General features: G+C 38.3%; 1 protein-coding gene across 1 annotated transcript; it reads right to left on the bottom strand.

Annotated features, from left to right (window-relative positions):
- Nucleotides 1-6084: 6084 nt before the first annotated feature.
- On the bottom strand, nt 6085-16443 carry LOC143299068 (E3 ubiquitin ligase Rnf121-like). Its single transcript, XM_076612170.1, has 8 exons — nt 16375-16443; nt 14738-14778; nt 13412-13553; nt 12346-12500; nt 10905-11133; nt 10267-10400; nt 8637-8738; nt 6085-7171 (listed from the first exon to the last, which is right to left on the bottom strand). The coding sequence occupies exons 1-8, from the start codon at nt 16435-16437 to the stop codon at nt 7051-7053; spliced, it is 987 nt and encodes a 328-aa protein (XP_076468285.1). The 5' UTR covers nt 16438-16443; the 3' UTR covers nt 6085-7050.
- Nucleotides 16444-17917: the final 1474 nt, after the last annotated feature.

Raw genomic sequence — 17917 nt, 5'->3', positions numbered from 1 at the left:
ATAAGAGCAACCAAAACATATATTCTATACTACTTTGAACAAAAGCAAATGACCACTGACTTGATGAAGGTACCATACACATCAGGAAAACAATCAAGCAACACTCATTCCATTTCAGCCAGTGACTCTCTCTCTCTCTCACACACACTAAATATGTACAATAGTGCATGAACACACACACACACACCCACACCCACACAAAACACTTGCACACACTTGTACAATATGCTAATTCCTCAAAGAATCTCTATATTAAAAGTAAAGACAAACGACAACACTTTTCTTTCTCCATGACAAAAACAGGTTTAGTTTCAGTTTCAATGAGGTGTCAAAACATACGGACTGATCAAAATTCACTACGCCACATCTGCAGAAAAAAAGAAAAGAAAATAAAAGAAAACAAAAAAGTGGAGAGCGCAGGGGAGCAAATGCCCCACCTTCACATAAATCCAGTGCAGTGGCCAGGCCTTCAACACACATGCAAGTGCACACAAAAACACTAATCCACAATGCATGCTTTACAACCAGTTACATCCAAATGTATACTGACTGCAAATTTATGAAAACTTTTAGTCTTGTTCAACCACCAATGCAATCACAAGAAGACAAAAGTAAGAAACACACACACACACACACACAAAGGGAATTCCTGTATGCCAATAAATACAGATGAGATCTCTCAGTTAGGAGAATGGAACTCAAATTTCATCACACTTTTTACAACTGGTGGATTACGTTAAAATCCATTCCCACAACACCTTTTAAGATATCTGAAAGTAGAAATATGTGGAAAAGACATTGTGTGCTTTGAAATTCAAGAACAGTTCTTGTCTTCAAAAAGCACAACAAAGGAATGGCAGTGAAAGGGTTCAGCATAATGAAAATAGTCAACTGGCTGAAAAGACCTTGTGGTGAAGTTTTCACATGGTGACAATTCTTTTTTTTTCTTTTCATCACATGACCATCATCAACTTGCTGACTGTCATGGTTGATGCACACTGGGTATTTTCATGTTTCCACAACCCACTGAACACTGACATAGATTACAAGATCTTTAACATGTGTATTTGATCTTTTGCATGCGTATACACATGAAGGAGGTGCAGGCACTAGCAGGTCTACACACATGTTGACCTGGGAGATCGGAAAAATCACCACTGTTCACCCAACCAGTGCACCAAACTGGGGATTGAACTCAGGAAACTAGGGCGAGAATCCAGTGCTTTAAGCATTCCACCACCGCGCCCATCTCCTAAGGCTCTGCAGAAGATAATTCCCTTTGCATATGTAAATGAAGTGACCACATGTAATTATCCAGTAGTTTTGGGTTTGTTTTTTTTCGCATCTGGCATAGTGTTAAAAATTTCTTTGATGATATTTTCACTTATGTTTATGTGAACGACATGAATTCATGTAATTACCACGTCTCACTGTATCTGACAGAGTGGTAAAAACATATTCCACCCCCACCCCTTGACGCAGATGATTCTTCTTTCAGGTTAATTAATTTTACCTAGAAGAGACCACACACAATACTGACCTACACTGATGGAAATTCTGATTACATATTTATAAATTATCGACTTCATGTCAGAAACAAGATCAGGTCTGCACACCAGAGCAAGCAATCATGAGTGTGGTTTCCTTGAATGACATGGCAGAAAGTTCTACAAATAATGGTGCATGTATTTTCAGTGAACACCACTGTTGTGATTTTGAAGAAACAGAATTATACATTTTGCAGTAAAAATAAAGAAATAACCAAAAATAAATAGAAACAATAAAACAAACTGCAGAGCTCTCAAATATGGAGCTTGAATAGTTTTTCAAAGTACACAACAACAAAGGATAGCATTAAACATGAAATAAAAATGTTTATCAGCCTATAGAATATGACAATGTTTTTCACACACTTAAAAAAAGTTGAATAAATAAAAAATTACCCAGCATATAATTTCAATTATTGCTGTAACTGTTAAAACTTAAGCACACACACACACACACACACATGTACAACATCAAATGAGACCAGGGAGACCTCCCTCGCACATCGGTTTCCAGAAAGATTCGAACTTCAGACCTTTCAGACTAGTGTATGATGCTCCTCTGGCATCATGCCTGTGGTACCCCACAATGCACTGCAGTCTCTGCCATCTTCCAGCTCAAGTGCTTTTACCTGTCCACTTGTGTAACAAACAGCGTTGGTTCCCGATTGTTTCTTGGAGAATGGAGTGGTGGCCTCACAGTTATGCGCTTGATTAACAAGCGAGTGTTCATGGCTTTGAGTCCTGCACCAGGCCAGGGTTTTTTTACTAACCCCTCCAGTAGACCTTAGGTGGTGTTCTGGGAGCTGATCTATGAGACAAGACTATAAACCAAAGTCCTGATTGCAGTCTGCACCTAAAAGAACCCATGGCAATCAACGGGTTGTCCATGGCAAAACTGTGTTAGAAAAATCCACTTGCACAGCAAGACACTTGCAAAGAAGAAGAAGAAAAAAAGGGGGTGGTGCTGCACTCTGGCAACACATTCTCCCCAAGGTCAATCACCTGTATTTCACACACAGAAATCTGTTGGGACAAAAAGTAATCCCACAAAATTTAAAGATCTTGATGCAAATTAACTTTCTGATCCTTCACCGATCATGAAACTTAGCACTCTTGACAAGCATACGGTGACTGAATGTGATCAAGAATAAATAAATGTCCAAATATGTAACCTGGCACTGCAAACATCACAAGATCATTTTCCATGCACTGTGACTATACATGAAATCCATATTCCATGATTAAATTCTCCAGAGCTGTTTGACTTTTGTAAGTAATGGCTGACCATGCAAATATTCTCTTCGTCCAACACATACCCATTGGAGGCCCAGTGGTTTTCCATTTGCTTATGACAGGAGTTCTGTCCCTTCTCTCAGAACTTGTACTAGCCCTACTGAAAGGAACAAAAAACTTAGATTGAGTTCCATGTTATCCATACATTTTGCACAGATAAAAGGCCTTCACAGCAACAAAGCATGGCCAACACCCGGGCACTGAACATCTTGACCTAAAGGGCTTTTTGTCAATGGGTCCATTAGTTTTACTCCACTGCCACAAACAAAAAGCACAGAAGGGAAGTGATTTTTGTTAAAATTTGCAGCCAATGTCCTGGGGCTGTTTAAACCATGTGCATGTCTTAATACCAAAACAAAGTAAAACAAATGGTTTGCTGCATGTTAACAAAAAGAAAAAAAAAGCCTATGCAGAAAACTGTATTGTATGGAAAGACCCCCACCAATGATGAAGAGACTGTCACTTGCAAAATCCTAAATGTAAATATAACTTTAAAGAGAAAATCCACACATATGCCAAAAAAAAAAAAAAAAAAAAAAAAAAAAAAAAAAAATCGTCAAAATCCTTTTTTCTTCTAAACGTTTTCAAAAAGGAAGAAATGGTAAAAACAGGAGCACTGCACTCACTGCAATATGCTTCTTCCTGCAGTCCAAATTCACAACAACAAAAAATCTCTTGTTGCAAGTATAAATGAACTTGCTCAACGACTGGAAGCGGAATCCTTTTTTTTTCTTTAAAAAATCTTTAAAAAAAATTAATTATATTTTTAATCTTATTTCATCATTTCAATTTTCATCTTGTTACTTTTTTCAGCAGATGTGGTGTAACGTATATGGATCAGTCTGCATGGTTTGACACCTTGATACTGCAGCTGTAAACACCCTCATACATAAGTATGTAGATACATTCTAAAAACAAACATGCCTAGTCCTCATTCACACTATCCTGTACGAGTACACTAAAGTCTGCTCTGTCTCAACATTCTCTACATTTTCATGCTTATAATGTGGTTTTCAGAGTCAGTTGATTCAATGGCGCAGGAGAGTGGAAAGGAAGAGGGGGTTTGGGGGGGATGTGGGCACTGAAGTAGAAACATGTATGGCGATGATCCCCATTTCATGGGAGACACAAGCTCTGTCTTGCTCCACAACCAAGCATTTAATGCAGTCAGCAGGAGGGCTTAGCAGCTGATGTCTGATGAGCAAGTAAAATGGGGGAGAATCCATGTCATTCCGAGTCACTGATGATGTGGCACAAAAAGAGAGTGAATGAGAAAGAGGGGTGCGAAAGGGAATGCTAACCACAGTGAGTGAAGAACTAACAGGAAGCACAGTCTTGCCACAATCACTGCAGTTCCCCATCACACAAAGTGTCGACAGATGATTTTCCCCCCCCCAAGTAGGAAATTATGCTGTTTGTGTCACCTAATTCTTTAAGCTTCTGGTTTCTTAAAGAGAGAGAGAGAGAGAGAGAGAGAGAAAGGGGGGCTGGGGGAGGGGGGGGGGGTCTCAAAGTGTACGCTGCATCTAGCCTTGTCATAACGGCTGGAATTTTAGTCTTCAAATTCATGCATCCTGTAGAAATGCCATAAGTAAGCTACATGTTATCCGATTACATACATTAAATTCAAAAGTGACCACACTTATAACCAATCAGCTGATCTGTAAAAGATGACTCTTGTGATGCATCCTAAGCCTCTGACATGCTCAACAAAATCGATTTTTTAAAACTCTGAATAAATATGCAATGACATCACACATGAAACACAATACACTTTGAATATTTGTGGCACTGAATACTTGGAATCTTCTTTTTTTCCCCCCATAAAAATATGGGGATTTCAGCAATCATCAATACTTTTTCTTTTAAAACCAAAGTTTCTGGGTAGACACAATCATTCTGGTTTTGGCACCTCAGCCTTCACTTGTGATACAATGCCAATAAGTGAGAATACACAAATGGACTAAAATAAACCAGATGGGAGTGCATTAAAGAAACGAGACATGGGTTTTTCAAAGGACACAAATGACTAAAAACGACTTGTCCTTTACAGTTCAGAATGATACATGGTCTATTTTCATCTATTCACTTGATCATTTTTGATGCGTATACACATAATAATATTCATTTCTATACATCTTTTTTACAGTTAGCTGCTGAATCTGAGTCATTTAAATAAAAAAACAAAAAAAAAAAAAAAAAAAAAAAAAAAAAAAAAGCAACTGCCCAGCATGAAAGAAAATACAACAACAATTGTTAAGTTGGCCAATTCTGCACTTCCGCCTGTTTTTTCATATACTTGGTAAGCTTCAATTCCATCTCTTTGGGAGAAACAGAATGAGCAATCGCTTTGTTCTCAACATCACTTCCTATTTTTCTTTCTTTTGTTGTTGTTGTTGTTGTTGTTCACTTAGTCACCATTGTGCAAAGATCAGCATTAAAACAGCCACAGTTTGTTATAGGCAACCTATCTGTCGTATATCAAATTAGTATAATGGAAACTATTCTCTTCAAACTGACAGATACAGAATTTGCTGGAATCACTATCCAAAACAACTGCAATCATTATATGTACAAGAGCCAGAATTGAGAAATAACCCTTTTCCTTTGGTGTATTTTCTTATTTTTTGACATTCCAGAGTGGCCTTTCTCATTTAGAGTTCTCTACCTGTCATGCACTCTTCACAGCAGTTTTGATCCTGTATTCCAGACATTCCAGCATTTTTGAGATTTCAATCGGAATTCGTTATTTTCAATATTTGTTTTCTGACTGTCCCTGTCCGGATTTTCCAGCATTATCAAGATTTGGATTGGAATATTTTTTCTTCCCATGCCTTTTCCAATTTTAAAATGTTTTCCCCTCCATCCTGCAAGCATTTTTATAGACTTGAAGTGGGATTTTTTATTTTATCTATTTTTTTTTCAGTTTGTGGACATATCTAATGCAAGAAGAGAGAGAGAGAGAGAGAGAGAGAGAGAGAGAGAGAGAGAGAGAGAGAGAGAGAGAGAGAATGTTTTTGCATCCTTATATGTATATATTAGACCCTTTGCATTAATCTGCTCACACGATCATTTCAAAGGAGACATTAGGATAAGTCTGGTGGTGTTAGTAAGTTCCTGAGAAAATGCTGAGAGAAGTTTGTCGGAGAAACATGCCCCATTTATCCCCACCCCATCCCAACCCACCCCGATCTGCATCCCAAAACACACACACACAGATGAGTCTGCACATTACACACTAAATCTCTTTAAATACAAATGCCTATCCCAAACTCATACATTAAAATCAACCAAATATAATAATAAAAGAAAAAGTGATTTCATTCTCAATCTGATATTGATATTGCTGTCTGTTTTTTTTTCTTAACAGTCAATAAACATCACTTGTTGTGTGTTAAAAATCACTCTGTGACTTTAAAGCACAATCCTGAGAAAAAAAACAACAAACCAAAAGCCAAAACAAAACAAAAAAGCCCAAACTTTAATGAGCCAATACTATGGGTAAATTTTGATTGTAAGTTATTCAAAGCAGTTGCAACCCCCCCAAAAAAAAACCCAAAACAAAACAAAAAACAACAAACAAACAAACAAATAAACAAAAAAACAACAACAAAAAACAAAAACAAAACAACACTTGTGCCACATGCTGACACAATGAATCAAAGGACTCAGTATGAACACTCACCACGCCAGCAAAGGACTCAATCTCAACACTCACCACGCCAGCAAAGGACTCAATCTCAACACTCACCATACAACAAAGGTCTCAATCTCAACACTCACCATCCATACAACCACTACCTGAGTGTTGTCGACATTACACAACTTACAACCCTTGCCTCACAGCAACAATCACTTTCATTACAAATTAAAAAAAAAAAGATAAAAGAATTCACATTAACAACAAATACAAACTAAAAATATTATGTTAAAAAAAACAAAAACAAAAACAAAAGAAACAAAAAAAAAAGCAACATTTAAAATGATACAAAACAAAAACAAAACTACAAGGGAAAACAAAATCATTCCTTACAGAACATACGCCACTTTCCCTAGTTCCATACAATACATATACAGGTCTAAAAATCAGCATAAAAAACGATAATAAAACAAGACAAAAAAAAGTATCCACAAATCCCCTAACGTCATAAACACACCGAAAAAAAAAAAAAAAAAAATCACTATGGCAACAACCAAAAAATTCCCTGCATCACTCCAGCCCCAGAATCCAGTTGATGCCCTGCACAATAAGAATGATGACAGGTTGCCAAGCGACCAGGTAACGGATCCAATCCAGTAAATTCCCATACAGCACATGGGGCCTCTCCCATCTGTCAGAATGTCAAGGACAATATCAAAAGCAACTGATCTTTCACCAAAACCAAATATCTTAAAAAAAAAAAAAAAAAAGAGACTCGTGACTGCAGGCTCCCACTGAGGTAAATAAAAAATCCCTGAAATTCTAGGGGGGAATTTTGAAACTTACACTGAAAATGGTGGAATCTGACGCAAATCGGAGCACACTAATAACGCTTTACTGCCATTATCATATATCTACAATTCATGCAGAGCACGTCCAATCTTTCATCTACAGGGATGAAAAAGGCATTGACACATACCAGCACTTCTCAGTTTTCACCTTCACAGCTTCAGTTGGGTCTCACAGTAACAATATTCCTAGTTATCACTCTAAGCAATAAGACTTATCCAGTTCACTTGCTCTTGCAGCTGCCACAAGCTGAAAATTTGCTTTTTGCTGAATTTTTTTTTTTTTTTTTTCCTCTTTCTGCTGAATCTCATTTTTCCTTTCCGCTGAAATCTGCAAATTCACTGAAAAGTGGGAGCCCTGTGCATGAATAACCACTTAACACAGGAATTAATGGACCAGAACAGCAAGACCTTAGCAAAAAAGAAATCTTGCCTTAGCAAAACAGAAAACTGATCATGTCACACCTCTTTTGCATCAGTTACACTGGCTTCCTGTAGAGTCCCACATTCACTATAAACTAGCGACACTTGCCTTCCGACATTTTGACGAATCTCTTCCCCAGTATCTCTCCTTTGTGCTGGAAACTTACGAACAATGCAGAACGCAAAGATCCAGTTCTGAAAGGTTACTTAAAGTCCCAAGAACTTAATTTAAAATGTGCAGGGAAAAAGGTCTTTTAGGGCTCAAGTACCCCAGTTTGGAATTCTTTGCCATCATCCCTCTGAAATGCTCCTGATCTCCAGTCCTTTTAAGTCAGAACTTAAAACGCACCTTTTCCACAAACATTTCTGAATTCAGTACAATGGATGGTCCAAAGTCTGCTTGCCACATGGAGTTTTATGCTAGAGATATTTTAATACTTATGTTATCCTGTTTCAGTGCAGTTGATATATTTAATATGTCTGGGCATGTGTGCATGCATGCGTGCGTGCATGCGTGTGTGTCTGTGTGCGCGCGCGCGCACGTGTGTGCATGCTTATGAAATGTGTGTTCTGTGGAACCCATGAGAATGGTCCTCTGGCAAAATTCTGAAGCAGAAATCCACTTTGATAGGCAAACAAATGCACTTAAGGCCTGACTAAACGAGTCGGGTTATGCCCTCCACCCACTCAATTTTTTTCCTACCCTCGTCTAAGATCACTTACAGAGTTACTGTGAAAAGGCGTTTAACTAAAGAACGAACACACACACACATACTGCAAGTGAATGCACACACACTCCCATAAAAAGAAATCTGTTGTGACAAAAGCTAACAGTGTTTGCATTTTAACAACAACAGCAACAGCCAAGAGGTGGGGCAAGGATACGGTCCTGGGAACATCCGCTTGAGGTCAACTTTCTCCTTGCAGTATGGGCACGTCTGCTTCTTCCCCACAATGCACCATCCTCGTATGCAGAATTCATGAAATCTGATCACTGGAGTCAAGTAAATCATAATGATAAAACAACAGTCTGGTAAGGTCTGCCCTGTGTACAGTGCACACACACACACACACACACAAGTAATACACACAAGACACATACTCACACACAATGTGAGTGTAACCATAATCACACACACACACATACATAAATATGCATGCACCCACAATCACACATACACACACACATATATAAGACACACACACACACATACAAAAGACACACACACACTCAAATATGTACATGCACCCACAAACACACATTAAAAAAAAAAGCACACACAGACACATGCACAAAGCCACTTGCACACAGGCATTCCACAACCACACAAAGAAAGAGAGAAAAAGAAGGGGACAAAGCCATAGCATGAAAGCAAGCACACAAAATTTTGAAAAGCAGGGAAATAAAGATATAACACGCATGTCAATGATGACCACCTACTACACATAACATGGGACATACATTTATTTTATATTAGTCATCCATTTAAACTTGACATATGACATCTTGGAACACAAACTGAAAAGACTATCCCCAGAGGCAAATCAAATCATGATACATATCTATGCAAAATTTAAACTGTGGCAGTTGTGATTTGTGTCATGTGATCTGTTATCTGTGTCATAAAATGAAACATTAAATGATCAATGTGCAGACATTATGAAGATGGATTCCAAACCTGGTTTTATGTGCTTATTCTTAAATCCCTCATCCCCAAACCATCAAACACAGAAAAAAATTCAACACACTAAGAAAATAAAGATCTGAAAGAAATTCAAGGTTATATGCAGTATTACCTGTAGTTTAGTTGTGTGTGTGTGTGTGTGTGTGTGTGTGTGTGTGTGTGTGTGTGTGTGCAAACAAGTGTGTGTAAATGACCTCTACTGCACAGGTATGCCCACATGTAATTACACGTGTTACCTATATGACTGTGCAGTTTTAATACATGACAATTTTAAAACTGTTTCTTCAGCGGTCCCCCCACATTTCTCATTATACCGTTTATTAAGTAACTGAAAGGAAATTTTCTATCTAAAATTACGTTTAAATCACATACTTACTGTGACCCACTAGTGCAGACTCCAGCAGGGGTCTGACATTCCTGTCCTGTGCAAACTACTATCTGCCTATGCGGAGAAAATGAAAGTAACTACGCCCGATAACCTCCCGGAAGTAGGTAACCTCCCCTTTGTCCCGCTGGCTAGCGCCCTCTTTTTCCGGCAGCCATCTCGACACCTGTTCCTGTGCACTTCATACGGCTAAGTTTTTTTTCGCATTTTCTATCTGTCTATCGATTCTTTGGCGTTTCTGCTTTTTGTCCAATTATGTCTTCAAACTAAGTTTAAACTGTCCCCCTTTTTTTTTTTCTTCTTCTTCATACTAGTACAGCTATTTCTCAATGAGCATTTTTAAGAGAATTAAATCTCCAGAAAAAAAAAGCAACAACAACAGAAACAATTATAATAAGCATATACAGTCTGATAATCTACTGATCAACGGATTCCCAAAGGATACACATGACCACAGTTGAGTTTGATGGTCTTTTCAATAACAGCGTCTTCGTTATTCATCACAATAATCTCATTGCCACATACTGCACACATGTTTCGGTCCAGCGCCTTGGTTGGCATCCCCGTGGATGTATAATACTGTAACAGACATTTTGTTCAATTTTCATCAATAAGTAGCAAACTGGCAAATACTATAGCCAGCAATTAATTTCATAAGCACTGCTTCTCATCTTGATCTGCCATCAAAAGACTGTCAAGAACCTGGACGCTTATTACAGATACATCTGGTTAACATGCTCTGTCACCTGTTGTTATTTAAATATTTCTACAACATGAACATGTATGTATAAATGACAAGACGATGGTTATGATGGTGATGATGAAGTAAAACCAGACAATTATTTCCCAAAATAAAGCACACACACACACACACAAACAAAAATATATACATATCTATCTATATTCATATATCTCTCTCTCCCTATATATATATATATATGATTAATTAATCAATACTTCAATCAGCAGAGCAAAGAACAAGCAACTCCCAACAACACCATACCAAGAAACATTTCTGTAAACACAATGTTTCTTAACTAAAACTCATTCTGATTTCTCTCTCTCCCTCTCCAGCAGTCTCACCCCAATGTGAGCTGCCATGGTGTCTGCGCACACTTCAGCGATGTCTCTGGCCACCACGCCAAAGTAAAGCCCGTAGAACAGCAGCAGCAGGCCAAAGTCCATGGCCGTCTGAGGCTTGATCATCAGCAAGATATTGAGCCCAAAGATGGTGAACATGATGATCAGGTAGCCTGCGATGCCTGCCGTGTAGCTCATCTTGTAGATCAGCAAGAACCACTTGTACACCCATCTGGCAAACACAAACATATGCTTTGGGCCTGGTTGAGGCGTCTCTGTACTGTGTTAGCTACAAAATTTGGCCAACAGAGCAAATCTGTAGGCCTAGAGTGCACCAGTCTGACATGGTATAGTATGCAGCAAGAGAACATGTCCATATTTTGGGGGGCTCAAGGCTAAGAAGACGAACCTTATGAAAAGTCAAAAAAGATACTTTGTTCCAGTGTCTTTCTCTCTCTCCCTGAAATCTGAATCATAGAAAAAATAAAACAAAAAGTAACAACAACAACAAAAACAGACAGATCTTAATTTGTTATATAACATTTGAGAAATACATTAATTAATGATTTAATGTGACCCACTGCATTACTTCACAGTCGTCTGTGCCCACTTTATTCAGAACACGGTCGGAAGTGTGAGCATATTTGTGATTTATTTATCTTTTTTCCCCAATTAGTTCTGTGTAGTTTTCAACCTTTCAAAGCCCTTGTTAAATCATCAAATGCAAAATTACATTATAGTATAGTGGCAGCCAAAGCAATACTTTGTCTGTCTGCCTTCTCTCCTTCCCACTCACTTGCCCCTTCTCTTGTTCTTTCCTTAAATCCTCTAGATTTGATTTTCCTTCTGCTGCCTCCCCCAATCTAAAGTAAATGCGTATAACATTTCATAGCAAACAGAAGAAAAAGGGTAATAGTAATGGTGGTTGTCTTTTGCGTCTCAAGAAGACTCTGATGCTTCTGCAGTTCACAGATGGGCTCAATGGTGGCTCTGTATCCTCAGTCTGGAGGCGTGGAGTCTGAAGCAGTATGGAGCACTTGCAATTGGCCATTGTGATCACTGCCAGAGTTGCACTGTGGTATTGTTATCTTGTAAAATTTTTGACGCCAGACCTCCTCAAAGTTCACAGAGGCTTAATGGACGATGGCTCACCAGCTTATCAATGTCCTCCATACTCTTCCAGTTCTTTTGGTTTGATCTTGAATCAGTGGTGGTTGGCTTTGACGGAGTCTTTGTAATGTTTCTTTGCTCGACCTTGGTGTCTTTTGCTGCATGCAAGTTCTCCATACAGCAAGTGTCTGGGCATGCATTGTACCTCCTTGTCGATAACATGCCTCACCCATCTCATGGCAACAGTAATGATCACAATAATAATATAAAAACACTAAAACAACACACAAAAAACATTCAAGAACAGAACCATTTTGTCTAGCTGCACACTCACCTTGGTGTGCTTCCGGACAGGGGTTTACGTGATGCCTTGAAGAACACAAAGCTGGTGATGACGGAAAACACTGTCCAAATCACCAGAAACCGCACCCAGTAAAACTTAATGCACAAAGCCACTGGAATCAGCCACATGCCAAACAGTGTTGCTCGCTGAAACACACACACACACACACAAAATAATGTTGTTAAACACTGTTCCTTCATCCTTCACTTTGCAGGGATTTTCTGAAGCTAAACAAGAAAGTAGGACCCTACTGATACAGCCAGAAATGCCAACCCTTTACCTCTGTTTAGAAACAATTTTGGAAAAAAAAGAGGAACATTTTTAACATTTTAGGATCACTTATGACTCTCAGTTGCTTCAGCATACATACAGCAATTATCAACATAACATACATACAATGTTAACCTAGTCTGCATACATAAAATGCTTATCTACATCTACAAGGTCAAATTCTGTCTTTGGAGGCTGAACACTGTTCCAGTGTAAATGTCCACGCAATAGGCTTGGACTCAGCTTCATCACCTGAGACTTATTGTGTACCTGACTACCCCACCCCAAATCAGTACACCACGAGCGTTGTGAAACTACCTAGCCGCATACAAGAAGAAAGCAGGCGGGTGACCCAAACTCACCAAAAATGAACTTGTTAGAATAACTTTGAGGTCTGCATAATTACTAACGTCGGGATGAGCTGCAACTGCTTATAACAAACTGACAAAATCGGGACAGTTGGCATCACCACACACCCATCTATTATTCATCATCCCCGTCTCTATCTCCCCAACCCGCTTTACCAAGACAAGACGATTTTATTTCATTAACCACCGAGGGGGCACAAGGAAATGTTACTTCATGTAACAAACATACATGATGCATGAAAAGCATCTGAAACTGTGCTTACAATCAATTAAAATGGCCACACAAACTGGTCGATTGAGAGACATATTTAGTGGGATGAAAAAAAACACAAAGGTGTCTAGTAAGCAACATGTAAACAATTCAGTGTTGTTTATAGTATACATGCTGAAAGGGATGGGCAAGTTAGATTGGAACAGACCTGGTAGGACTTGAAGTGTCGGATCTTCCACTGCACCAGGACAATCTGGGCCAGGATCAGGGTAAGCAGCAGGATCAGGGCCATCTCGGCATGCATTGCCTCGTGGCCCCTGTGCTTCTCGTGCATACGCTGGTGCTCGATCCTGTAGGCAAGAGTATTTAAAAAATAATGATGCAGATGGATAATATTCCACTGACCTTTGTTTCATTAAAAAGGGCAAGAGTATTTAGAAAATAATGACGCAGATGGATATAATAATTCCGCTGACCTTCGTTTCATTAAAAAGAGTAGAGTATTTACAAAATAATGATGCAGATGGATATAATATTCCACTGACCTTCATTTCATTAAAAAGGGCAAGAGTATTTTAAAAAAAAAATGATACTGAGGATGGATATAATATTCCACCGAACTTCATTTCACTAAAAAGGTTCCTGCAATCCTTCAAATGCATAAACCATAAACAAAGGGAACTTACTTCTAGAGCATTTCTGGTTGTGCCCACACATGTCAATTTGAGGAAAACCCAGTGAATTTCAGTATATTCTATTGCTCTTTATGCATCAATATGATAGGAAGCCTGCTGAGGCTGTAAACTCCCTTGGGATCAATGGGATATATTCATTCCTTCTAAGATAATAGAAAAATATGGATATAGATGTACTGATTCCAAGAAAACTGAAAGTAAGGTTGTAGATGAAGATATATGTATTCAAAAAGACACTCTAAAAAAAATCTGACCAAATACCAAGTTGCACAAATTATTACTGCATATCAGATGATTTATAATTATCATAAATCACAAAATCAACAACATCATTTTCATGATGTTCATTAGCCACATCAAAACCAACAACAGTATGTCATTAATGGCATAATGACAACCCTATTGTTACTACCAGTACTACAATCACCAACAACTTTTTTCTTATCTTCAAATTGTGCTGGTTTTCTTTTAAAAGTTTGTTTTTTACAATACTGGAAAACATGACACAAGCAAGGCTTTCACTTCACTATGAACTAGTTATCATACTGTTTACAGAAAGGTTTCAACCAACAGTCTTACTTGCCAGTTATTACTGTTACTCCTGTACAAATACTGCTATCAAATTAGTTAAGCTAATCATAACTGACAACTTGACGAATTATGATCACTAGTAAATTATGTCAAAAGCCTGATGTTTTCTTTTCTAATTGTCACATCATACAATCTGTTTTGCTTTTTTTTTTTTTTTTTTTTTGTATCTGAGAATTAATTATAATTTCATGTTTTTATCTCTTGTACTAATCAAACATAATCAATATTCAAAAGACAGCAATACTTACCTCCATCTTTCTCTCTCTGACAACTGAGACAGGTCCACTGTCTGAAACATGAATTAAATTCAACTGAGTAAGTGTGTCTTTGTGAGGGTGAATTTGTGTTTGCACACATCAGTATGTTTGTGTGTGCATAATTATAACATCATAATGCACATGAGACTTACATGACTATGCAGTTTCTTCATATGCATTTGTGCATTGTGAGAGCACAGTGAGAACAGTATACAAAGTATGTAAAGTCAAAAGTGTATATGGGAGAAGTTTAGTCCCTGAAACTGAAAAGAATATACATCAAAAATAGACAATGAAAAGAATGCAAAATTCTTTCCTTGGACAACAAATAAGCAATGACGTGCTTTAAATAGCAGCTCCAGACCTTATCCTTTAGTATCAAACAGTTGTCTTGCATTATATTGTATTACTCTTTTTTGTCACAACAGATTTCTCTGTGTGAAATTCGGGCTGCTCTTCCCAAGGAGAGCATGTCGCTACACAGAGAGCCCTGCCCATTTTTTGTATTTTTTCATGCCTGCACTTTTTAAAAATTTCTTTTCCTATTGAAGTGGATATTTCAACATAATTTTGCCAGGGACAACCATTTTGTTGCCATCGGTTCGTTTACGTGTGCCATGTGCATGCTGCACTCGGGACCTCGGTTTATCATCTCATCCGAATGACAAGTGTCCAGACCACCACTGAAGGTCTAGTGGAGGAGGGCACATTACTTCTAGGCCATCACTCCCCTCCAAATTGTAAAACTGGATGCCAAATATATTTTGATAGAAATAAGAATTCAGTGCATGTGGAGACACTCTTTCATATCATTATTGGTTTGTCTCAGCTGCTTTCACAAACAATCTAAAATCTGTTGATGTCATATTCAGTTATCATTCATTCAGTCACTGCTAACCAATACTTTAAATAAACTTCAAAGAATCAAACTCGGAAACTGACAGCAATTGATAGTCTTTTCATTTCGCTCAGTTCACAAAAATATGAGTTATTGTACTTTCTTGCAGTAATCAATTATTACCCTCTGCAACCAAAACTGCCTGGCAAATAGGATGCTTTAGGCTTACCAGTTTATGCCAGAATAATGTCTGACATTGAAGGGGTTAACTAATTTGATTTCACTCTTCTGTTTTCATCTCCAGTTCAACTGAATAAATAACCGGCGTATTCTGTTTATGTAACAGATTATGGGATTAAGTCCTAATCACATCGCGGGCAAATGGTTGATATATCTAGCTGGTACGATTTAACACAAATTTGTAAATTCTGGGATCGCTTTCTGCCTTTGCCTTCTGTGTCCGAGTGACCAATGTGAAACATCATTCGGAATTAGGTGTAACTGCAGACGCACAACTGAGCAAGCAAATTAATCATCGACCGCTAATGTGTTCAGCATCACATGCTCTTTTGTCAGCGATGCTGCTGTTGATGGTTACCACACTGAATTAAGGCGTGACATCGCAGTTCGCTGCTGAGCGTAGTTTTAACTTATATGAGGTGTCGGTTTGTTTTATTCACTTGCTTTAAAAAACAAAAACGGCCGGTCTTTGAACAAAGAACAGGACGGGTCTAAAAATATATTACCTTTTATACCGTGATATTATGGTTAGTATGTAAAAGCTCCTTACCTTGTTGCCTACGACGATTTCTTTCGGCATCCCATGGCTGTCTACGTGGTCGTTGTGCGACATGTTCGATCCGTGTTCGCCAAAGAGAAAGACAGGATGATCTCCCCTGCACTCTTCTTGATGTCACGACGGCATAGAGAGCGGAGGTGCAGTGTGGAGTGAAGTGCTGTCAATGAAGTGTGTGTGCGTGTGTGTGTGGAGGGGGTGGGGGGTAAGGGTGTGGGGAATGCGTTCCGTGATTTTTATTATATTGCAATCAGTTCATTAGCTTTCCGTTAAAAAAAACTATTTACTAGTTTATTTCTTTATTCATTGTTTCAGTTTTAATGTTTTGTACACACCTGTGGTAGACTCTCAAGACCTGAGCAGTGCATCAGTCAGTAGGCCTGACCAGTGGTGTTTGATTTATTGATAATGATACTTATTTTATTTATTTATTAAGACATCTTGCTATAGCGCATATTCTTGAAGCTCTATGTGCTTTACAAAAGCACTAAAAACATTCACTCAAACATCCCCACACAAACATATGCATATAATTTGAAATATAGGCGAGAGAGAAAAATTAAAATAGGTCATGTCAGTTGATTAAATCAAGAAATGCAACATGTATTTTAAAAAAAAGGTACTTAAAGGCAGCCAGTCCACGGTTAGATACTATAAACTCTAAGATCTTTGTAAACACCGAGTCATTTGTACAACACACTGAGCTGCCTTTTGACACTCATCTTTGGTTTCCTCTGTCATTCAGTGAGACCTCAATCTTAAGTTCAGTGTCATTTTGTGTATGTTTTTTGTTTTGTTTTAGTTATTATTTTGTTTAAAGGGAATGTAATATTGCTTGGCAAAATTGATTAAGCATTGGACTTCTTACCCAGTGGTCAGGGTTTGACATCCCCTTTTGGCCTGGGAAAGGCACTTTTCTGCTATTTCCATCACTCCACCCAGGTGTGAATGTGTACCTGGCTTGACTGGGAAAGGTTAAAGCGGAAGGAGAGGAATGGACCCCACCTTCCTATGCCGAGCCCTGGACACAGTGGATATGAACTCACTGCCCTGATGGCTGTAAAAAGCTATGGGACCTTTAACTTTTAATGTGTAAATTGGTCAGTGTGCATGCTTTCAAGCCTCCTTGAAATCGAGCCTGATGAGAAGAAGAGAGACCTGCAGAGCCATATCACAGGAATTTAGATGAACACAAAGGTTATTGAGGCTCAACCCAAGGACACTTATAGACAGTTATAGATTATTATAAGGCCTACAGTTCTTCTACACATACAGAAATAATTAAACACCTCTGTAGCTCATACTGATATTTGTGACCCAAGTATTTCTGCACAAGATCTGGGGTGCATCAAATATTTAATCCTCGTAAAACGCAATGCACCGTCTAAATAGTATATCCAGATAATTGTATGCGGTTAAATGAATAATATGGGTCTGTTAATATGTATAATCCAATGTCAGGCAGTATCAGTTTTCTGTTTTACTTGTGGACCTTGAATACACTTTGTGTCACACAGTTGTCAATATCAGAAATGGT

The sequence above is a fragment of the Babylonia areolata genome, chromosome 24 (assembly GCF_041734735.1).
Source record: "Babylonia areolata isolate BAREFJ2019XMU chromosome 24, ASM4173473v1, whole genome shotgun sequence".
Classification (NCBI taxonomy): Eukaryota; Metazoa; Mollusca; class Gastropoda; order Neogastropoda; family Buccinidae; genus Babylonia; species Babylonia areolata.
The sequence above is the reverse complement of the archived record's forward strand: the minus strand, read 5'-3'. Positions and strand labels throughout refer to the sequence as shown.